The following is a 23904-nucleotide window of genomic DNA, read 5'->3' on the forward strand; positions in this document are numbered from 1 at the left end:
GGCGGAAATTATTGTGGGTCAATGCCCTCGGCCCACTCACCTGTGAAGTGGAAACACCTGATTCTCACTGATGCTACCAGCATTTAAGCAGAGGGATGGCAGCCATTCATCGCTGGATTGTTGCGTGAATCACGTTAGTGTATCTCCGCTCTCGTAGTATTAGACTCCGAAGGCTATACCTGTGCCTTCGTTCTAACGTGTTCACTCTGTGTTTAGATCCCGTGGACCCGTCCCTGATTTCCTGGTGAAGATCCCTAGTCATGGACAGTGTTGGGGAGTAACAGAATACATGTACCGTCATTACGTATTTAAAATACAAAATGTGAGTAACTGTATTCAGTTACCGTTTAAAAGGGTGGTATTCAGAATACAGTTACTTTGTTGAAATAAAGGGATTACACGGCGGTCTTTTCCTGTTTCATATGTTTGGCTATGCCCTCTCTATTTTTGGTAATTCCACGCCGGTGGAAACCCAAACAAAACGCGTATTAAGAGGTTCAAATGCCTGTGTCTCAATCTTGCGTCTCATAATGACGTGAAGAAATGTTTTTTTATGAAGGCAATAGGCAGAGTGTTGCAGGCATCGCCCTAAAGAATGTAGCCTCATGGGCAGTGTAGTCCGTGCTGCAGGGAGAATGGACTGCCATACCCGTTATGTGTCTGTGAGCGAGGGAGGGAGGGAGAAAAAGGAAAAGTACGAGCTGTCACAGAGCAGAAACGGGAGATGGGTTGCCGGGCCTCTGATTGCAAAAAGCCGCCTTAAAGCATTTATGAAACTGTCTGTGCTCATTGATTCGATCAACTCGATATGGACTGCTCTTGTCGACAGACATGAGAACATCACGGCTCACCTTTTAGAGCTAGCTTTTCCTCTTCTTGTGCGCCGGGTTATAATGTCCCATGGCCCGAACACGTCTACACCCACATATGTGAAGGGGGGTGCAAGTTGCATTCGTTCAGATGGTAAGTTTCCCATTTGCTGACATTCCGCTTTTCCTCTCAATTTCTTGCAGTTGTGCACTTAAAAAGCACTGTGCTGATAGCCCTTTTGGCCCCTACCATCCAGAACCCTGCAGCTCTAATTTCACCTTCTGTGAAATGTCTTCCTTGGTGTTTCAGTGTCGTGATAGTGCCGTATTAAGAGCGTTCCCAAGTGGTGTCGGGCAGGGATGATGAGAGGGTGAGTGGTGTCGATGTCCAGTTCAGATTGTATGATTCGGTCCCCAACTCTTAAGAGTCCATTACCATCTAGAATAGGATGCAGTTTCCAGAGACTGCTTGAGGGGGAGATCGTGATTCTTTCCTGAATACACTTTATTTCCTCTTTGTAGCACTCACTCTGAACTAGGGATGGGTACCGGTATCCGGTGCCATGATGGCATAACATAAACATAAACGGTAGTAACCAGACTGAAAAGCAGCGCACATTTCGGTGCTTTTTTTCGGTGCTTTTTTTTCCCTGAGATTCACTTTGAATTCTAGCCAATCATTTTACGTTTCCGAGGATAGTAGGCGGGTCCAGGTACGTACATTCTTTTAGAGCAAAGCTACAGATTAAAAATGCCCAAGGTGAAGCGGTTGAAGTCTGGCTGTACTTCACAGCAAAATATGCAAACTCAGCAGCCTGCAACAAGTGCTTTAAGGTGATACTGTGATACTGTCAAAGGAAGTAACACCTCGAATCCGATGAAACGCATAGCGTTTTTTTTTTTTTTTTTTTTTTTTTTTTTTTTAAAGCCGAGAAATGCACCGTATTTGATAGCTTGCTGCGAGACCTCACACCGAGCACATCTACTGCGGGTGTGGTGCCTGTTATCGGACCCGGAGTTAGCAACATCCCCCAAAAACCCGAAGAGGTGGTGTTTCTCAGCTGGTGGCGAAATGCCAAAGAAGCAACTTAATGTCTGTTGTTTTTTGGACATTTAGATGGTGACAAGCAACATGTGTAAGGTTAAATGACATGGTCAAGAACGCAAAGGTGCTTGGTAACACAAGTGTCACTATGCGTTCCTAATTTTTGTCATGCATGCGTAACTGCGTACCAGTTTTGTGCACCCCTGATTATACTAGTATTTAAATATGAAAGAAATTTGCTCTGATTCAATGGCATCTTTTGACTCATCTACAATGACTGAACCTGTGCACTCTCTTTAGCTTTAACTTCTCCTCAGCAACCATTTCAGCCAAACATGACAGAATTTGGGTTGTTTTGCTGGTGTACAAAATATTTTTTGCTTGTTGTTCCAGTCTCCTTCTAACCACAGGGTCATGATTGCTTATCATGTTTGGCATTTCTAGGAAAATTCCCCTTTTATTTGAGTCAGCACACTGTGACCACTCTGAGCTATGTTTTTAGTAGCAGTGAAGATTAGAATTTCTGCTTTTGTCTTACTGTATGTTTTGTTTTCAAGCACCTGTTTCTGGCGATGGCAAGCGCCATACATTACAGTCATCAGAATTTAACAGAACCCACTGACTTTAAACATTGCTTTCTCTCAATGACGATATCCCACAGCTGAAGTAAATACACAGTAACAAGAGTCTCTACTCTGGGAACATTCCAACCAAGGGTGTATTTTGTACCATTCTGGGAGCACCCTGCTTGATATGTCTTAGGAAACCTCAGATCACGTGGCTGTGGGGCCTTCACTTTTGAATTTGCATATGTCTAAATTCACACACAAAAATGAAAAATATACCAAATCCAAAACTCTACACAATAATCGACTTGGAGGAGAGAAAGAGAAATTCAAAACAAAGGAGACATGACATTTTTAACATGAAGAAACGCCCAGAATCAGACTGAGCGGGTCACAACGTTAGCATTATAAATCTTCTATTGCAGTTCCCTGGTTAAAGGTCAGCATTGTTGTGGTCTGTTGTAATACAAACAAACAGAAAAGTACCCAGCATGAACATTGAATGTGTTTACATTTAATCAAAGCCACAGTCTTTCTCCAACTTTAAATAGAGTGCTTGTAGTTGCTTAAAACTATGAGGTGGGATCAGTTATAACTGTGCCTCCAATGCAGCTTGAAATGTTTCTGCAGCTAGCATTCAGACAAATGTGCAACATGTAAACATAACACATCCATAATCAGAGATGGGTAATGCGTTACTGTAATCTGATTACTTTTTTCAAGTAACGAGTAAAGTAAGGGATTACTATTGCAAAAACGGTAATTAGATTACCGTTACTTTCCCGTAGGAACGCTGCGTTACTGCGTTACTAAAACCTTGATTTTTTGCCAGAATGTCTCACGACAGTGACGTAAGCGAGTGCGCCGTTAGTGACAACAGCTGTGTGCAGATCAACAATGGATCATATATCGAGTGCAGAGAGAGTATGAGCGTGCAGCGTTTAAAGCGTGGAAGTACTGACCTTACTTTGAGTTTGATTCCATAAAAAGTGACAAAAACATTAGCGTCCATCGTGCGTGGGAAGAAAACTTCTTTTTACAGCGAAAAAAAACCCCTAAACTTCCGAGCAAGCACCGAGTAGCTACGACGTAATGGGAAACTCACAGAGAAAGTCGCAGATTCTTCAACTGACCGCGGCACACCTGCACCAGGGTAAACCTCCGCCTACCGCAGTCCTGCTTTACAGGTGAAAATAGAGCAACAGCACCGCTGAGTCTTTGACTTTATTTATTTTCTGCTGTGTTTTACTTGCATCTATTTGAAAGAGTGAAGTGTAAACACAAAAAATATTTTATTTTATGTGCTGGAATGTGTAGAAAATAGGTTTAAATGTTAAACTAATTTATTCAACTCAAAGAATGTTGCATATAATTAAATTTTTGCTTGATGCATAAAGTTAAAAGATTAAAACTAATAAAACAAGTTAAAAAAAAAGAGACTTTTCCATTTGATTACATTTTGTATGATGGATTATGTAGAAAAAGTAGAATTGGGCTGAAAGATCGATCGCTTTATCACCTCTTCAGGTTGTAAATCGTGTTTTTAAAAAGTAACTAAGTAACTAAGTAATTAATTACTTTTGAAAATAAGTAATCAAAAAAGTAACGGGATTACTTTTTTGGGGAAGTAATCAGTAATTAGTTACTGATTACTTTTTTCAAGTAACTTGACCAACACTGTCCATAATACATATATTCTTTGCAGAAAATGATTTGTGTAACCTGAACTGATATACATCAGGCATGAGCAGATGTCTTACGTGTTGTCTCGTGAATCTGCTGCAGCCTTCACTGCAGCCTGAATGAAGGACAGTTGTGCAGAAATTGGTGATTAAGGAGTACTGAGGAAAATTATGAAATGACAGAAGAGGTTTAATGGGAAACAAAGAATGAATGAACCATGAAAAGATCCCTGTTAATTGAATTTACCATCTAATTATAGCTTAATATTTGCAGCTTGACCTACTACTCTGAGTTGAGATACAAGTATGCATGCAGTGCATGCATCGTACGGACTTTGTAGAAGATGAAGTGGTTTGTTTGAGCTTGTTTTATCAGATAATCAGAGTGATATTGAGTCTTTGAAACTTCCTGTTGTCTCATGTTGCAAGAAACCCCAATCTATTAACCACCTTCAGGGTTGTTGATCATTTTTCCACTTTCCTTAGAACTGCACTGAATATGCAGATGAGAAAGCAACTTAAAGCTCAGGAGGCCACTTCAGACATCTTCTGAAACATCACTATCATCAGGTCTACAGTGCAGTCAACATGAAGACTCTCAGCCTGACGGCGGGACTGCTGCTCATGGTGTTTGCAGTTTAGCACAGCGATGCCTGTAAGTCTGTGTTAGATTTTTCCCAGGTATTCTTGTTTTCACACACAAAATATGAGTAATTCTTGCCATGAGAAATTATATGATGGTTATTTTGTCATCTATCTGTGCAATTTTTGCATAAATATTTAGTTCATTTTTTTTAAATTTAAAAAGCGGATAAAATTTTCCAGCGTCTTACCGTGCCTTAAAAAATTATCATAGTACATTTATTTATTTATTTACAAATAATGCTTTTTAAAGCTAGTTAACTAGCTCAATTGGACCAATAGGATGAACAAGACTTTCTAAAATTGTTTTTGCAGTGATGACGCACGAACCCAGTGTTGCTAACTTAGTGACTTTGTCACTATATTTAGCAAGTTTTATAATTAGAATTAAACTTTATTGTCATTTCACATGCCACAAGTACAAGGCAACGAAATGCAGTTTGCATCCATCCAGAAAGTTCTTTAGCAATAATATAGATATTACACAATATGGATCTATTATAGGTATGTTACAATGTACATGGTATGAAGGTATGTTATGAATATACTATAAGTGTAAGTATGTTCAGGCTATAGCTCTAGTGAGTGAACAAGCTATGTACAGGCTATATAACAGGTTATACATGTGGTTAAAAATGTGAAAACTATATAGATTGTAGATATACAATTGGAGTATTAATAAACAGTTGTAAAACTATAATTATTATACTGTACAGTATGATTGTCTATGCAGCATTTACAGTAGTGCAGTTGAGATCAGTGAGATATATGGATAATTTATACAGTAGTTATATAAAGGGCCATTGGTTGTGAGTAGTGGTTCAGTCCATGTTAATATTGTGTGTATGAGGGGTTTAGACCGCCTTAGTGACTTTTTTTCTAAAAAGCCACCAGCGACAAATCTGGCGACTTTTGCTGGTGATGGACCTCACGCAGCAGTCGCCCTCAGCTGCTGTCAGAGCAAGAGATGTTCACACCTACGCGTCCAAACTGCAAATGAATCCCCCCCGACTGTTACGCAGTCAGTTCTTCTTTTACTGTTACTTTTTGTGGATCACAAGGTATAAAACTACCCGCTCATTAAAAAAAAAAAAAAAACTCCTCCAGAGTGCCTATTTTGTGTCACTTTTCCCAGTCCCAAGCAAGATAAAGGGGGAGGGTTGGAATTGTGACAATAAAAAAAACAAACAATAAATGCTAAAAGAAATTTAACTTGTAGTCAGAACATAGTTTCCATCCAAATATAAGATACTATCGAGCTAATTCCCTGCTAACTTTGAACTCCATTAAACTTTATAAATCCTGTTTTCATGGATGCCTGGATGTTAAACTTAATTGTTACGCCTGGTAAAGCAGCAACGCTGATGATTTTATTACAGATGAAAGAATTTAGACAGTTTGTAACTCTCAGTGGTGCCGCAGTGTTCGTTTGAAGGGGAGAGTTTGGACCCAGAAGCAGCTAATGAGCATGAACCTTATTTATATCTGGTATGTTGGAGAAGTCATTAGAAGCAGACGCAGCACTGAGTAATCCCTGTTTTTCTGTTACAGCTAAGGCAGTGAATGCACCTGACCTTTGCTGTTTTCACTTCTTTGACAAACGGATCCCAAAGGCGAACATCGTGTCCATCGTGAAAACTCACAGACAATGTTCCACACCAGCATTTGTGTAAGTTTGTCTTTCACTGTCTCTTTGATTTGATCACTAATGTTTGCCATGAAGTAATGTATAATTGTCCACATTAAAGCATAACTCTCCTATTAAGAGTAAAATGTGTAAATATGAGAGCAAAATAATGATACTGATTCTTCTGCAGGATCGAGACACCCAGAACGCTTTTCTGTGTGAAGCAGACTGTGAAGTGGGCAATGGAACAATTTGTTAAAGAAGAGAGAGCGAAAATTGAACCAATGCTACAATTAACACTTCAAAAATCACAAAATGCTTTCACTCCATGAAGTTACTTTGTAAACTGTTGCTGGAATTTTAACCCCTTTATTCTTTACCTGCTTAATTACAGCTGCAGAATATAGAGAACATTTATTTTATGCTGATTTCAATTTTTTTTTTTTACATTATCACAATATCAACTTCATAATTTGGGAATTATGTTAATCCAGTATGTAAAACTCAGTTGATAAAGTGTCTTCCCTCATTAATATCCCATAATCATCTGAAGGTGCTCTTACTGTAAGATGGGAGCATTGAAGAACCACATGAAGTGCCAGACGACATAAAGTTAGATGGCAGGGTTAGTGAGTGCAAAGACAGAGTGCTGAAAAAGTCTCCAATGTTTTGGTGACTAAGAAACTCCAGAGTTCCTCTTCTGGAATTAAAATTGTGATGTGGGTTTTCATGGCCTGTAGGTGTAATGTGTAGGTGACCCCATACGTTTGTCCATATAGTATTCCACACCGCCTACCCTCCATTAAGCCATGTTGACCCAGGTTGATGTGACTGTGTCTCAAAGAGCCTCATTTGATGAGCAAAGTTTATGTTCAGCACTCTTAGGCTTTCTTTAAGCAGCTCTCCAAAGCTTTGAGGTGTGTTTGGCTTCAATATCCTGCTGCAGTGTGAATTCTTCTCCACAAAGATCTACATCACTGTTGGAGCACATCTCTGAAGAATGGATCACTGCTTGCCCTCAGTCAGGGTGCAGTTGACTCACATCAGGTGTTCAGCTCTGGGTCTGGAAACACCACCAGACTTAAACTCTCACCGTCTGATCCACTGTGGTATCTCTCCCTCACCTTACAAAGGCCCTTGTTTTCCTGCCTCTAATCTCTGAGAGCGATTGTTAAAAACAATTTCAAATATTTTTGATTCCTCAGACTCTGAGATTATTTTCAGGTTCAGATGAAAGTTTTGCGCACGTTAAATGTGTTCTCAGGCTTTTGGATCTAGCTACGTATAACATGTATCAAATCATGTGATCATTTGTCTTCACTGTGTTATTGTTATGCTGCTACAGTGTATCTAAAAAGATTTTGTCTTTCTTTATTATTTTGCTTTATTCTTCATTAAAGTTTCATTTCACAAAGCTCAACGACTCCATCTGACACTGAATGTAAAAGTGTTTTCATGCTGTGGCCTTTGTTTTGGAATTCATAAGTATGCTGGTTATGAAAATGTGTTAATAGAAGCAGTTGAAGGTGAATGTGCACAATGTGACATATTTATAAATTGTATATTTTCCATGTGGGAGACGGAGTGGTGAGAATGTTACTGCGGTTCTTTACAGTTCCCATAAAGAGGTGGGGCATTTTAAAGGAAAAGCATGTCATGATGTCAGTTACTTTGTAGACATTGACGATCCTCTGTGTCTACTAACACATTTGAACTTTTAACATTAATCTTTCAGTCAAACAGTCAGTGACCTTTCCATTTCTTGCAATTGAGGTAAAATGATCTGTAGTATCAAACATTTCTGTTGAAAAGCATTTAAAAATGATTTCCTTGTGATTGTATATGACCAAAACCAATCAAACTACATTTTGCACCATATCTGCTGTTCAACTCATATCTAATCATCCAATCGGCCAAAGGAGATTTAAGTGACTTTAAATGTGGTGTGGTTGTTGGTGTCAGTCGAGCTGGCCTGAATATTTCATAAATGGCTGATTTACTTGAATTTTCCCACACTTTAGGGTCTCCAGGGTTTACAGAGAATGGTCTGATAAAGAGGAAATATCCAGTGAGCAGCGTTTTTTTGGGGAGAAAATACTTTGTGAAGGCCAGAGGAAAATAGACTGATTTGAGCTGATAGAAATCAAATTCAAATAATTTGATGTAAACAACATCAAATCCTAGATCCATTCTCCCATGTATTAAAAACCACCTCCAGCTGAACGTCAGCAAGACCAAGGAGCTGGTGGTGGACTTCAGAAGGGGTCAGCACAGAGACTACAAGCCCATTATCATCAATGGAGCTCCAGTGGAGAGGGTGCAGTCCTTCAAGTATCTTGGTGTCCACATCTCCTCAGACCTGACATGGGCTGCCCACATTCAGGTCCAGACCAAAAAGGCTAGGCAGCGCCTGTATCACCTACGACAACTGAGGAAGTTCAGGGTCTCTCCAAAGATCCTCAGGATTTTCTATACAGGCGCTGTGGAGAGCATCCTCACACAGAACGTGACATCGTGGTTCGGGAACAGCTGTGTGAAGGACCATAAAGCTCTCCAGAGAGTGATCCGTACAGCAGAACGCTGCTGCAGGATTGCTCTCCCCCCGCTTCAGGACACCTACACCAGGAGATGCCGGACTAGAGCAGCGCAGATACTGAAGGACCCGTCCCATCCTGGCAACAAACTGTTCCAACTTCTGAAATCTGGTAGAAGGTTCCGCATCTGCAAGGACAGAGAGACTCAAGAGGAGCTTCTATCCCCAAGCCATCCGTGCCCTAAACACACACACCCGCCCTCTCACATCATCTATAATTGACTGAGACAGGACTCTTCCAGACACTAAACCAAGGCACAATGTACATTTCAATTCCTTTAATTTTAAATATGTTTATATTGTCTATCCTGTAAAATAGTCAGATGTCTATTCATATTAATGTACAGAATTCACCTGCTTGCTGCTACTACTGCACATTCACCCAGTGTATATACTATATGTATGTATTTACTATATGTATGTATATATATATATATATAATGTTCTTCCTCTACACCCCCCCCCCCCCCCCCCCCCCCAATTTTTTTGCACATGTCGAGGAGCGTGTCAGGCTACATTTCACTGTGTGTTATACTTGTATAACTATGCATGTGACAAATAAAGAACCTTGAACCTTGAACCTTGAAAAACTCAGGTGTAGGTGTTGGTTGCCTGGATCTTGTTCTTTCCATTCAGCTGACTCCTCAGGACTTCTTAGGTGCGGCTAAGTGGCCTCGTCTTAGTTCCCATTTGCCTATGGGATTCCTAGGTATCTGTAGCTGTCCTCGATGTCTGTAATGTTACCGTCTAGTAGTACAATCACCTCACTTCTGACTACCTTCCCTCTCTTCATTACCCTCCGACTACACCTCTCCAGTCCGATTGACATTCCGATGTCGTTGCTCTGATCAGGGGTGCGGAACTCCAGGCCTCAAGGGCCGGTGTCCTGCAGCTTTTAACCTTGGGTCAACACACCTGAGTCAAATAATTAGGCCTTTGGAAACTTCAAGACATGTTAAGGAGGTAATTTAACCATTTAAATCATCTGTGTTGGATCAAGGACATGTCTAAAACCTGCAGGACACCGGCCCTTGAGGCCTGGAGTTCCCCGACCCCTGCTGTAGATTCTCGTGGTGGAATCAGTGAATCAATGTCTTGTTCCTGGCATACAGCATGATGTCATCCATGCAGAGGAGGAGGCTGATGATTGCTCCTTTCTGTAGTCGGTATCCATAGCCAGTCTTTTTAATGGTTGCACTGAGAGGGGTTCAAATCTATGCAGGACAGCAGTGTTCACAGGCCATCTCCTTGGTACATCCCACACTTTATGGTAAGTTGTGCCACTGGCTTGAAGTTGGCCTCTAGTGTTGTACACCACATCCAGTGTTGCGCACTGTACTGCCTTGGTGTGGCTGTTCTCACATTGTCCCACTGCCACTGATAGTATAGCTTGGATGTTTCAGTAGAGTTTAGTTGCCTTCTGTCTATCTGGTATAACTCTTCAAGCAACTTGCCGAGGCCGTTAGTGTTTGCTCGACAATTTCTAAAACCATAAGATGGAAGACATGTAACCACAAAAAGATCCCTGTTAATTGAATTTATCATCAAATTATACTGTACTATTTACAGCCTGACCTATTAATCTGCGTTGTTTGAGACATGAGATAAAGATACTGCATGCATTGTAAGGACTTTGTAGAACACTCATTGGGTTTTTTCAGCTTGTTTTATCAGATAATCAGATTGATATTCTGAAACTTCCTGTTATCTCATGTTGCAGAAAAACCCAATCTATTAACCATCTGGGGCTGTTGATTGTTTTTCCACTTTTCGTAGAATTGGTTTCGATGTGCAGATGAGAACGTTACTTAAAGCGGGGTGTTCGGACTGATCACTTCAGACATCTTCTGAAACATCAGGATCATCAGGTCTACAGTGAAGTCAACATGAAGACTCTCAGCCTGACAGTGGGACTTCTGCTCGTGCTGTTCACTGTTTACCACAGTGATGCCTGTAAGTCTTCTAGCTTACTTTATTCTACTGTGATTTTCATGAATAAAACCAAAATGGAAAAATGGAAATGATCAAATGACTATACGCTCGAGAAAATACCAAGGGCTAACAAAGGAGCTTGAGAAGATGTGGAGGGTCCCAGTGATAATCGGAGATCTCTGTCCAGAAGGGCCTAGTCCTCGGAACAGCAGAGATACTGCACAGGACCCTTAAGGTCCCAGGTGTTTGGTAGAAGACCCGAGCTTGAGGGGTAAAGATCGGCTTGAGAAACAGGTCTGGGCTTCTTTGCTTCGTCTTCCTGCAACCTGATTTGAGATTAGTGGCACAAAATAATGGCTTATAAATTAATGGGATATTATTATTATTATTATTATTATTATTATTATTATTATTATTATTATTATTATCATCACGTTCTCATTATTAAAGAAAGCCTGAGCAAATAAAAGTATTTTTAAAAAGTCACTATTTCATGAATTTTATTAATTATATTTTACCCCAATACTTTTACTAAGAGTATTATTTGAGACTATCAGCGTTATTGGTTCTATTTCCAACTCAGAATGCTGTGCTACTTTCTGATGTAAACTCTTCTCAATTACTTTGTTAATAAGGTGATTGACTCCCCTTATGTAGATGGCCTCAGTGCCTTGGGTCATGCATTTCTTTTTCTCCAATTACAGCTATTGAGACAAAGTCATGTTCCATCCTATTTTAAACACAGTAACTCCTCTACGGAAGAAACAGAATCTTGATGCCAACTCTACTTGTAATCATCAGGCTGCAGATTACAGATTCTTGGCCGTTTTCAGTCTGGCTTTCAGAGGCAGCGCTTCACTGAGACGGCAATCCTGGAGGGTCTATAATGATCTTTTAATGGCTTCTGATGTGGGGAATAAGTCTGTGATCATTTTGCTTGATCTCAGTGCAGCCTTCGATATGAAGTTTTGGCTGGTGTATCTGGCTTTGCCTTAGACTGGTTTCTTCCTACTTATCTTTTAGGACCTTCTCTGTTAGAACAGACAGGTTCTCCTCTAACATTGCCTCCCTAACATGTGGGGTTCCACAGGGTTCAGTTTTGGGTCCATTATTATTTTCTTTCTAAGTTCTTCCTTTAGCTAGCATTAATCAATCTTTTAGTGACATTTCTTATCATTTCTATGCCGATGACATTTAGATATATATGTCTTTTAAACCTCATCAGCTGGATAGGTTGTCCACCCTAGTCCACTGCTTAACTCAGGTTACTGATTGGCTATCTAGCAATTAACTTGTTTTAAACACAACAAGCCTGAGACCATGATCATAGCTCCTCCTGAACTATATGCTAAAATCAATCAGGTTCTTGCTTCTTTCTGTCCAACTGCTAAGTTAAATATTTGGAGTAATATTTGATTCTTCTCTGGGCCTTGACTCGCATGTAAAATCTTTGTTTTGTTCCTGTTTCTTTTATTTAATGAACATCTCTATCATATGGTCTTCTCAGCTGAACTAGAAAAAATTCTTCATGCATTTGTGTCATCACGTTTAGGTTATTGTAATGTCCTGTTTACCAGCTTGGACAAATCATCTCTTTCTCTCCTGAAGCTATACAAAATGCTGCGACCAGTCTTGTCACACATTCTAGCAAGCAAGCTCACATCACTCCTATTTTATATTCTTTACATTTGCTCCCAATATATTTTTTAATTCAATTTAAAATTCTTGTTTTAAGATACAGAGCAGTAAATGCCCAGACCCCAGATGATTTATCTCGGCTTAAAATACACTACTGCTCGTTGTCTCCATTCCCAGATTCAGAGTTTAGTGGTTGTTCCCCGTACGGGACTAAAGACTAGAGCAGACAGCTACTAATGTTCTTGTTTATTTTAGCCGTTTGTGTACAGCGATTTGTGACCGCCTGTTTGTGAAAAGCGCTTAATAAATAAACTTTGAACACTTACTTTACTTACTCTGTCAGATTCATAATTAACAACAATTAAAACTTATTAATAACAATTAGTAAGTGTTTAAAATATTTTTCTTACTCAGGATTTCTTATTTATGTGTTCTGTTTTGCACTCGTGTTGGATTTTTCCCAGTTTTTACAGGATAGGAATATTTTTCAACATGTTATTATAACACGAGAAATTGTAGGTTTTTTATTTTACATGTTGGAGAAGTCATTAGAAGCAGATGCAGCACTGAGTAATCCTTGTTTCTCTGTTACAGCTAAGGCAGTGAATTCACCTGAGGTTTGCTGTTTTGAATTCTTTGACAAACGGATCCCAAAGGCGAACATCGTCTCTATCAACAAAACTCACAGTCAGTGCTCCACACCAGCATTTGTGTAAGTTTGTTTTTCATTGTCTCTTAGATACGATCACTAATATTTGCCAAGTAAGTCGTGTATGATTATCCACATCAAAACTGTACCTCTGCTATTGACAGTAAAATATGGGAATATGAGAGCAAAATAATGATACTGATTTTTCTGCAGGATCAAGACACCCAAAAGGCTTTTCTGTGTGAAACAGGATGAGGATTGGGCAGTGAGAGAATTTGTCAAAAGAGCACAATAAATGCATCAAAAATCTGCCATGGCTCCAATAAATGTCACAAGCCAGAAATCATCGGTCACTGCATAAAACTGCTTTGTAGACTCGAGGCAATGCTGCAGTTTCAAACCTCTGCATAACTTACTCGCTTAAATACTGTAACTTTTAATGAAGGGAGAATGAATTTATTTTTTCTGTGTTTTCAAATGTTTACAAATCACAAATTCAGTTTAACTATTTGGGTAAAATTTTAAACCTCAGATAAATAAATTTCAGTATTTAGTATATGGACAAAAGTATTGGGACTCTTTGAATTCAGGTGTTTTCAGTCTTTTTGCGACAGGTGAATGAAATCAAACATTTTTAACAACGGGTCATTCTAAAGCACTCCGTGAGCTCGACTGTGGCACTTCATGACATTTCTTCCATCCTTGATCATCTGTAAATGATATTACAGCAAAGTGAAAGTGCTTAAGAACCACAGAAATACAAAACCACCTCCAGACTTAAAGTCTCCTTGCAGGTTTGATCCACTGTGGTTTCACTTCCTCTGCTATTTATCTCCTCACACACTCATTTTCCTGGCACTAATCTCCAACGCAGAGTTAAAAACAGTTTTAAATGGTTTTGATTCCTCAGACTTTCAGATTATTTCCAGATTCAAACGAAAATCGTGCACAAATTAGAGATGTTCTCATACTTTTGGATCCAGCTGTATATATAACAAGTAGTAAATCATTTTTCATCATTTTCATTTTTTTCACTGTCTTCATTGTTATGCAGCTACAGTATATCTGAAGCATTTATACATCACTCTGTATCGCTCTGCTTTATTCTTCATTAAAGTTGAATTTCATAAAACTAAACGACTCTGACTGTGAATGTAAAAGTGTGTTTTAATGGCCTAATTTTTTTAATTGATCTGAATGCTGGTTATAAAAGTTTTGTCAGTAGAGTTTGTACAGGTGAAGGTGAATGTGCACTATGGGACTAAGAAGACATTTTACAAACCCATTATCTGAAAAGGGAAAACTTTCCTGAGCTGCTCGAAAGTTAAACTTGTTTATCTGCACAAATGCTTTCTTACACAAGTGCAGTGTGAAAACTGAACAGACTATGTGGTGCTGCTAAGTGTGTTTTATTTAGCAGGTCAGATTTTTTTTAAAGGTGTTATTTTCATATTCATAAATGAATAGGAGGAGTGGAGATTACTTTTGAAAAGAAAACCATGTTAGATGCTGATGCTATTTAAGTTATTTTGCAGACTTTGACAATCATCTACTTGTGCTTATTTATGTTAATAATTTATCTTACCTTTTATCATGATTATTTTGGATGTTAAATGTACTTTTTGCAGCAGTTCATTGTATGTAGACGTGATTAAGACGAAGTGTTGAAGTTCAAAGTGAGCATCAGAATGTGTTAGTGCCAGAGAGGCTGGTCTGAGTATTTCAGGCACATCAGATCTGCTGGGATTTTCTCACACAGCCATCTCTATGGTTTACAGGGAATGGTCTAAAAAAAGAGAAAATATCCAGTGCAGCTCTCAGGGGAAAAATGCTGCCTTGATGTCAGAGGTTGGAGTGTGTTTTTCAGGCTTTGCATATTTAAGCAGGACAATGTTAAACTGCTCACTGGATCTGTTACAACAACATGGCTTCATAACAGAAGAGTCAGAGTGCTGAACTTTCCTGCAGTCCAGACATTTCACCAGCTGAAACATTTAATCCCTCATGAAACAAAATATAAGACAAAGAAGAAGAGCTGAGCAGCTAGAATCCTCTCAGACAAGGATGGGACAACATTGCTCTCCCAAAACTCCAGCAGCTGCTCTCTTCAGCTCCCAGATGTTTGCAGACTGTTATTAAAGTAAAGCAGATGCTCAGAGTAGCAAACGTGGGCCTGTGATCTTGAAATCATTGCTTCTTTTTTTGTTTATATTTTTTTTGTTTACACAGTATTCCACATTTTACAAAATTTGGGTTGTAGTTGACCTTTGACCTCTAGGATAAAAACCCAATAATACATACAATTTCATTGCATACAGTTTGTGTATAGTCAGAATTAGTCAAAGCAACCTATAAAATGAAACACCACAAATAATTAGTTCATCCTTGAGTCCATGTTTGTCACATCTGAGGAAACTGGAGTATGTGACCCTGCCTGGAGCCGACAACAAAACATAAAAAGGTTACCTATTCCCCCTCAGCTGGCATCTGTAGGAAAATATACCCTTTTTTCAGATTTTCAGTCTTTTTCTAAGTAACACACACTAGTGGAAGAATGTGATTTTTAAATTATTTACAAAGGTCTATATGTTGTGGGGCAAGAAAACATCAAATAAAAAAAGATGATCAGGGTCACAGTTAATCAGAATCAGAATCAGAAATACTTTATTAATCTCGAAGGAAATTATGGGTTACAGCACGCTAAATGGCACATGCACACTTACAACGGAACCCTCTGACCAAACATACTTTACACATGCATCACATTGGGGAAACATGTCAGAGAGGTAGGCTGATAGGAAAAAAAAACTACGAAAATACACAACATGAGGTGAGAGGAGGAGAAAAAAAAACTCCACTCAGACTGAGCTCCTAATGGGAGAACAGTTTGAGAACAAAAAAACCCACTCCCCACAGAAACACAAGACAAGCAACAGGGGTGGGTAAAGGGTGAGAGAGAGCCGGTGTAGTAAGCGCATCCGGTCCTGCAGCATATCTGCACTGGTCCAGTTGACCCGCCATCTTCCCCGGGTGGGGACAAGTATCGAAGGCGTTTGGAAAGGGAGGGGGGGTGAGTGTGTATCAGTGTGTGTGTGTGTGTGTGTGTGTGTGTGTGTGTGTGTGTGTGTGTCCTGAGTTAGCTGAGAGAGTGTCCTTCGCACAGCCAGGCGAAGTAAACAGTCTTCCAGCCGACCCAGGTGGCCTTGCGTAGGATAGGAAGGAACAGTCTAAACACCGTCTGTTATCAGGGTGAGAATTTGTTATGTTCAGCTCCAACCTAAGCTCCCTAATTTCCTTCGGGATTAATAAAGCATTCTGATTCTGATTCTGAACCTTGATCCACAGCTGGCACCGATATGGTAGCCGCATGAAATGATGGTGGTGATTCCTTTAGTGCGAACAACTGCATATCAATTTCATGACCCTCGGGCTCTCCCGAGCCCAGGCTTCTCGTTGAGAAGTGGGTGTCAATTGCATTCAGGGACCAGTTGATCAAATCCACAATTCCTCTTTTAGATTTTAGAGAACAGACTGTGAGAGTGTTGAGTAGTAGAGCAGTGAGCAGATGAATGCTTTAGCTTGGACAAGCAAATAGACTGAGCAAAGATGAAAGTTCATCAAACTTCTGTCATATTAGATATTGTTTATTGCAATAAATCCACACTAATTATCTTCAAACTACCAGCAACCACGACTATATTACCGGAGAGCTGAAGTTAAGCTTGTTTGCTGTGGTCACAGGCTGACTTTTGTGTGTTTCAGACCAGTGATGATCTCAGTAACTCAGAAGTCATGTGCATGAACATCATGGTTATTGAACCGTTCTTTTTCCAGAGTGATTTTACACCTTCAAATATTAACATACATCCACTTAAATCTTTTATTAGTGGTGCTGAAGGTTCTTCAGCGTCTTTCAACCACACAAGGCCTATTATCAACTGATTATGGTTGATTACATGATAGAAAACAGCACTCAGTAGATTCACCAATACTCAGAACAAAGTCCAAGGAGCTAAGAGCTGTTTGGCTACAATGACGGTATATTTGCAGAAATAAAGGTGAGGCTTTCTAACCAAAGAGCACTGGGTCAACTGCCACACATGGAGGTGCTAGCATCAGCTTTTAACCATAAGAAACCAAACAATTTAAATGAACTCTATCATTTCTGACAAAAAGTGGTCATATATTTGGCCAGAATTGTATCAGAAGCTTGATGGCTAATAAAAATGTGTGGTCGAGGTGCATCTTGGAGAGGATCGAATATTAGTGGCGTTTGGACTGCACCCAGTTCTTGTTTTTAAGCCATTCAAGATAATACGATGTACAATCATTCCAGCAAAGGAAAAGACCAGTTCAAGTCCAAGTCCAGGATTACCATGATATTCATGCCTGTGATGAGTGTCTGCAAAACTTCTGACCACGACTGCATGTCTGCAGGGGACTGCACGGTCTTCAGATCAGGTTCACAGAGAGCACTGTGATGCTGGCTTGTCTATGAGAGGAATGAGAAAAATGTCAGTGTACACCTGTGAGGTAATGACTGTTATGTCTTCTGAACTTTTACCTGACGTGTCTCCCAAATCATAAAAAATCTGGGAAATTAGCTTATTTTCTTATATATGTGTTTCATCATCACTGACCATCAGCTTCAGCCCACTGCAAACGTATCTTCATCTGTTCAGGTTTCAGTGCTGGTTTTAATCGACCTGTCTGTGTGTAATTCCATTTCCTTCAGCACATTTGTTACAGCTCTGTCACACGCACTGAAACAATGACTCCTGTTTCTTTATTTTCTGTGTTTTCTTGTTTATTTTCTGTTTTCAGTGCTTTGAGTTTTCTGTGTAACCTACATGAAATCCAGTCATGTTCCAGAAATGACTGAGCATGCAGCTCGCGGTCCCCCTAGTGGTTGTGAGGGTTATCTGCATCCTTGTCCGCATGGAGGAAGAAACAGCTCTTCAGACCATGTGAACGGATGTCGGTGAGTTAGGATGAATTACGGTGCGCTCACAGTGTTCTTAAGTTTGAGCTGCCTGTTATTTGTACTCATTAACATGTAAACCAGCGGAGACACTGAAAATTTGTAAGATGGATTTTTTTTCTTGCTTCTTACTTTAAGCCAGAGCTGACTTCATGAAGAAGTTAATCCCGAGGACTCGCGGGGTGCAGGCACTGCGTGTGATCTGCTAACCTGGCACGTACAAATGTAATACCAGGGTCGTGCCAAAAAGCGTTTTCTAGCATTTGCCATCAAATATTAGGGGAATTTAAACTTCCATAAATGACTTGATAACAATCTAAGTCAAAAATATTTCTCATGAATGATATGAAGTCATTTTGAGTCAGAAACAACTTCCCTAACACAAACTAGACTACAACTGGACTTTTTTATAGTCTTTATTTATTTGGGTCATTTGGGTTTCATTGACATTAAAATGTGTTTTCAAGAGAGATCTACTCAAGAGGGACACAGAAAGTTTAAGAAATATATCATTGCAGTTCCATAAACATACTTTAAGTGACCAAAATGGACTGGATCGATTATAATCTAAAGTCATAAAGATACTACAAAAACAGGTCATTTCTTTATTTTATACATAACCCCTTTATTCTATTTACTGATATAAGTAAAAAAAATATCAGATGTAAAACACACAAACAAACCAAATAAACTCATTGAACCATCTGAAATCACTTTCTGGCACAGCACCAGCTGCTGCTGTTGACATGACAGGTAACGTCCTTTTGACTTGCTCTCACCAGGATCTGCAGTTGTGCTGTAAACAAACAACGAAGCCCAATTTGAGCAGAATATCAACTGAAATGTTTAACAAACTAAAATAATAAAGTAGATCAGCCCCTTGGCTGGCAGCTGCCAGCAGACTAATGGCTCTGAAAGGTAAAATTAGCTGATAATCTCAAATGATCCAGCCTTAACACAGTCACAGCATTTTGTTTCAGGTAAAGTGTGTTTAAAAACCTTCATGAAATGAGCTCTTTGTCTTCTTTCTGTCACAGCAACACAAGTCTCATTTTTGTTAATGACGAGCTGCGTTGTTGGAGCAGCTGTGTGTGAGTGTGTGTGTGAGTGCACTGTAACATCACAACATCAAGAACACTGTGCAGTTAAGCCTGTTTTTATTCTGTCCTGTCTCCAGTAGAAGAGTTGGCAAAATATAACATTAGAAAACAATGTCAGAAAATAATACTAAATGACACTGTTATCAACCCTTTTTATAAAGATACTGTTAAGGGTGCTATCACGAACTTTTTAGGTGCTTGACGGCCCCTAAAAACCTCTAAACTTGCCTGTGCTTGATATTTCCAGTCTGACCTACTTTGAGTATTCGTGATGTAAAACCAGTGCGTGCATGCAGAGTAAAGAGTTTGTGGAACGCTGGGCGGTTTGTTTGAGCTCGTTTTGTCAGATATTCCCAGCGATGTCGAGTCCCTCGAGCTTCCTGTTGTCTCGTGTTGCAGTAGTACCCACTCACCTAACCACCTACTGGGTTTTTGAACACTTTTCCACTTTGAATGTGCAGATAAGAACATGTGAGCAGACTTAAAGTGAGGTAATAGGACAGATCACCTCAGACATCTTCTGAAACATCTGCATCATCAGGTCTACAGAGGAGTCAACATGAGGACTCTCAGCTTCACAGTGGGACTGCTGCTCGTGCTGTTCGCTGCTGTGATGCCTCGTGTAAGTCTGTCAGCCTACTCTCTGCTCCAGACTCGAGGGAAATTCTACTGTAACCGCCAAACTCTGCATTTTTCCTCTAATTAAGTGAATAAAACAAACAACCAATCAAATCAAGAAATACTTTCAATTTCATGTATTTTCACTCCTGTGTCCCCACAGCAGGAAATGCAGTGCTCTGTATTAACCCTTTCATCCATCAATTATGGCAACCTCAATCAGGGTTTTTTTTTTCTTAAGTATTTTTATTTATCTTTAGGCATGAAAAAAATCTTGTATCTGAACTTGTATGTGCATTTTTTTAAATGTGTACTTTTTTCATTTTTTAAAACATGGCAGGGTATGGAGTGACACATCAGTGTCCAGTGTAGTGGTTTATGTGCAAGTATACCATCAACACTGACACAAATACAATAAAACAGCCTTTGAATAGCTGTCCACTGTAGTGACCACTATGTGTGACAGGGTTAAAGTAAAAAACAAAAAACTTCACTGTAATCTTCACACATGCAAAGCAAAATGTGGGCATATTTTGGGCACCCTTGATTATAAAATCAGATTTAAGTGTTTTTTCCCTTAGTGTCTCTGTCTGGAAAAAGAAAACTATGTTTCTGTTGCCCCATTAGCTTTAATTATTTAAAACATATGAAAGTGTTTGTGATGTGTTGGATGTCTCCACGTACAGACACAGCCCTCAATCTGTTTTCCTCTCACAGCTCGTTTAGTTTGCTGTTATAAGTTCTTTGAAAACAGGATCCCAAAGTCACACATCCTCTCCGTCAGCAAAACCTACAGCCTTTGCTTAACACCGGCATTTGTGTAAGTCTGTGATTTACTGTCTTTTTGATACAGACACTAATATTTGCCAAAGTGATGTGTTATCCTCCACAGCGAAGCATTCAGTCAAATCTGTGACTTTGATCCAGAGTAATGATACAGATTTTTCTGCAGGATCGAGACACCCAGAGGGGAGTACTGTGTGAGGCAGACTGGGAAGTGGGCAAAGACTGAATTTATCAAACAAGAGATAAAGAAACAATTAACACATCAAGCACCTGCTGCAGCATCGATGAATAACTCCAGCAGAAATACATCAGCCACTCCATAAAGTCTCTTTGTAAACATGAAGAGCTGCTGAACCTCTGCATACTTTACCTGCTTAAATACTGTTAATATTACTGAAGAGAGGACACATTTATTGAGCACTGATTTCAGATCTTTCCATTAAAAATCACAATATTAAATTAATAATTTGGTTAAGATGTTAAATGTCAATATCGACATGTATGTCAGTAATAAAATTGATTAACAAATTGTACCTGATTCTTGTTTAAAATCATTAAAGATGCACCATTAAAGGTACAATCATTCCACCCTGGGAAAAGACTAGTTCAAAGAAGTCATTAAAGTCCAAAATGACCATGATATTCAGGATGATACTTCTGACCACACTCGTTGCAGTGACTCCCGGGCTAGGCGAGTAGCTTCTGCAGATCCTAGGAACAACATCCAATATCTCTGTCCAGAAGAGTGCAGTCCAAGGAACGGCTAAGATAACAGCCATTATTTCCTACAAAGTTTCACAATAAAAGCCCCGTTAAAAGAATAAAATGTTTGCAGGGCCACAGGGCTTTTAATTTGAAATCATCCAGGAAATCCAGATCCAGCGATTGTAAAAGAGCCGTGATGTTTAAGAGTGAATCAGGAGCTCTAAACTGAACTGTTTCCAGCTGTTTCGGCACAGCCTACAAACACAAGCTTCCCTGTCGCCAGAGTTTAATTGTCTTTATGTTCTATATTTAGTTTTTAAACATTTAAGTTCATAACACTAAACACACAAATCTACACAAATGAGGTGATTTTAATTCTCTCCAACTGAGACTGAGCTTGTAGCTAGAGGTCCCCCTAGTGGCTGCGAGGGTTATCTGCATCCGTACAGTCTGCAGCTCTTCAGCAGACGATGTGAATAAACGTCAGTGAGTTAAGATGAATGACGGTGCTTTGACAATGTTGACAAATTAGACAAAATGTGAGGATGAAATTCCTGCTTACCAGGACCTAGGATCAAAGCAATAACAGACCATAACAGAACGTATCAAATGCCACGATTATGACATCAGGAAATGACTGTGATCCTGCTGAATGCCACAGGCAGAAATGCTTCAGGTTCTCCATGAAGCTACTTTATAAACCAGAATCGTTGCTGGAGTTTGAACCTTTTCATTCTTTACCTGCAGTCTTTTCATGTTTTCATGCTCCCTCTTAAAGGCTCTCACTTATTTTTGAGAGCTCTCCTGTTTCCTCTCTTCTCTTTATTCTCACTCTGATGTTGCCTCTGAGCTCATGCTGCTGGAGCTCTCTTCCTTCACTGTTGCCAAGTATTCCTCACAAGCTATCATCTGATTGGTGTGTTTTCCCTTTAATGTTATAGAGCTTGCAATGAAGTTTGCAATGAAGTTTGAGGAGTTTCTTGTCCCTGTCATGGTCCTGGGTCGGTGACCCAGCGCTTTTAGTTTGTTATCATTTTCTAGATGATGATTGTTTAAGTTCTGTGTTATTTTCGATCTGCCTCTAAGTCTGCGTCTGTACCTGTCTGTCTATGGTGTCTCCCCATCTGTTTGTGAATCTGTCTGTTTAGTTCAATGTCTTGTCTGGTTCCATGTATCTGAGTTTCCTGTTTTATTGTGAAGGTCCGTGTCATATGTGAGTGTGATCAGTTTACGTTTCCCCTGTCCCGTCAGCCCAGATTCCTCCCAGCTGTGTTGCCCTCCTGTCTCTCATCCCCTGATTACTGGTGTGTGTATTTAAGCTCTGTGTGTTCTCCTGCCTGTTGCCGGTTCGTCTGTATTACTCAGTGTCAGTCTGTGTTTCCACCGTGTCTTCTCCCTGCTGTTCATCGTCATCCTCCTCTGCTCGTTTTCATTCAGGTTTGTGCTCTGTAGTTTAGTTGTTTCCCAGTTTAGTTTAGTTCGTGCCCCGTTTGCTGTTTGTCCACATTCTTTTGTGTTCAATAAATCACCTTCACTCCTCTACGACTGCCTGCGCTTGGATCCTCATTTATTCCACACGGCTCGCCTCGGCAGCCGTGACAGTCCCCACCAGATCTGCACATAGCTCATGGTGAAGGTGTGACAGGCTGGTAGGTACAGACTAGTCTATGGTGAATGTAGAACTATGTACAGGTGTTGACTTTACTAACAGCTGTAAATTAAAATCTTTTATAGCATTTAATATAGTAACAGGGCTACTTTAAAGACAAACTTGAGTCCAACCTGTATTTATGCAAATGAATCAAATTAAAACAAGAGAACTTTGATAAAGTTTGAAAACATAAAGCCTAACAGATTTAGAAAGAGTAAAAAAAAAAAAGGTAAAATAAAATGAAGTAAAATAAAAAAAAAAAAAAATTTTAGAAGATCAAACACAGAGCAGAGCTAGCAGCCTTGCTGTTGAAATAACTATTGTTCATTTAAATATTCATGTGCCTCTATATTTATTTGATTGAAAGAGCCACGTGTGTTTCTTCCTTGAGGTAACCGTTGCTGTGAATTAGGGCTACATACCTGATGAGACTTTATTTTGTTTTTCAAATGTCCCTTTGTTCTAAACTGGTGAGGTTTCTAAATATTTTCCATGAATACTGAAATATCCACTCGCTGCTGACTGTGCCTCAGATTCAACACGGTGCTTTAAGCATTCCTCTTATTTGGTCCATGTTGATGCGGCAGCATCACATACATCGCTGCAGATTTATCAGCTGCACATCCATGATATATATTTCCTGCTCCACCACATCTCAAAGATGCTCTACTGAACTGAGATGTGATGACTGTGGAAGCCATCTGAGTACAGTGAACAAACTTTCAGGAAAACTTTCCAGAAAGATCATTTGAGCTTTATCCTGCTGAAAGCAGTCAAGGTCATAAAGGGATGGACACGATAGGCTGTGGTGTTTACATGATGCTCAGTTGGTGCTAAGAGGCCCAAAGTGTGTCAAGAAAATGTCCAGCAGTTTACACCA

General features: G+C 39.6%; 2 protein-coding genes across 3 annotated transcripts in view; both read left to right on the plus strand.

The window, feature by feature from the left end:
- The first annotated feature begins 4570 nt into the window (after positions 1-4570).
- LOC147326653 (C-C motif chemokine 4-like) overlaps positions 4571-23904 on the plus strand; it is a 67427-nt gene continuing 48093 nt past the window's right edge. Inside the window, exons 1-3 of one of the 2 annotated variants that reach the window (XR_015130626.1) lie at positions 4571-4757; positions 6296-6413; positions 6562-7166. The gene's annotated coding sequence lies outside the window, so the exon portion shown is untranslated. Of the gene's footprint in view, positions 4758-6295; positions 6414-6561; positions 7167-23904 lie in introns of those variants that run through there. The other variant, XR_015130627.1, reaches the window with a different exon arrangement.
- On the plus strand, positions 10790-14277 carry LOC147326654 (C-C motif chemokine 5-like). The gene is made up of 3 exons (XM_086302645.1): positions 10790-10917; positions 13129-13246; positions 13397-14277. Exons 1-3 carry the CDS (start codon positions 10851-10853, stop codon positions 13476-13478), a joined length of 267 nt encoding a protein of 88 aa, XP_086158771.1. The 5' UTR covers positions 10790-10850; the 3' UTR covers positions 13479-14277.

The sequence above is a fragment of the Aulonocara sp. 'chitande type north' Nkhata Bay genome, linkage group LG7 (assembly GCF_057382095.1).
Source record: "Aulonocara sp. 'chitande type north' Nkhata Bay isolate Kocher_YH1m ecotype deep benthic linkage group LG7, A_spYH_male_GT1.1, whole genome shotgun sequence".
Classification (NCBI taxonomy): Eukaryota; Metazoa; Chordata; class Actinopteri; order Cichliformes; family Cichlidae; genus Aulonocara; species Aulonocara sp. 'chitande type north' Nkhata Bay.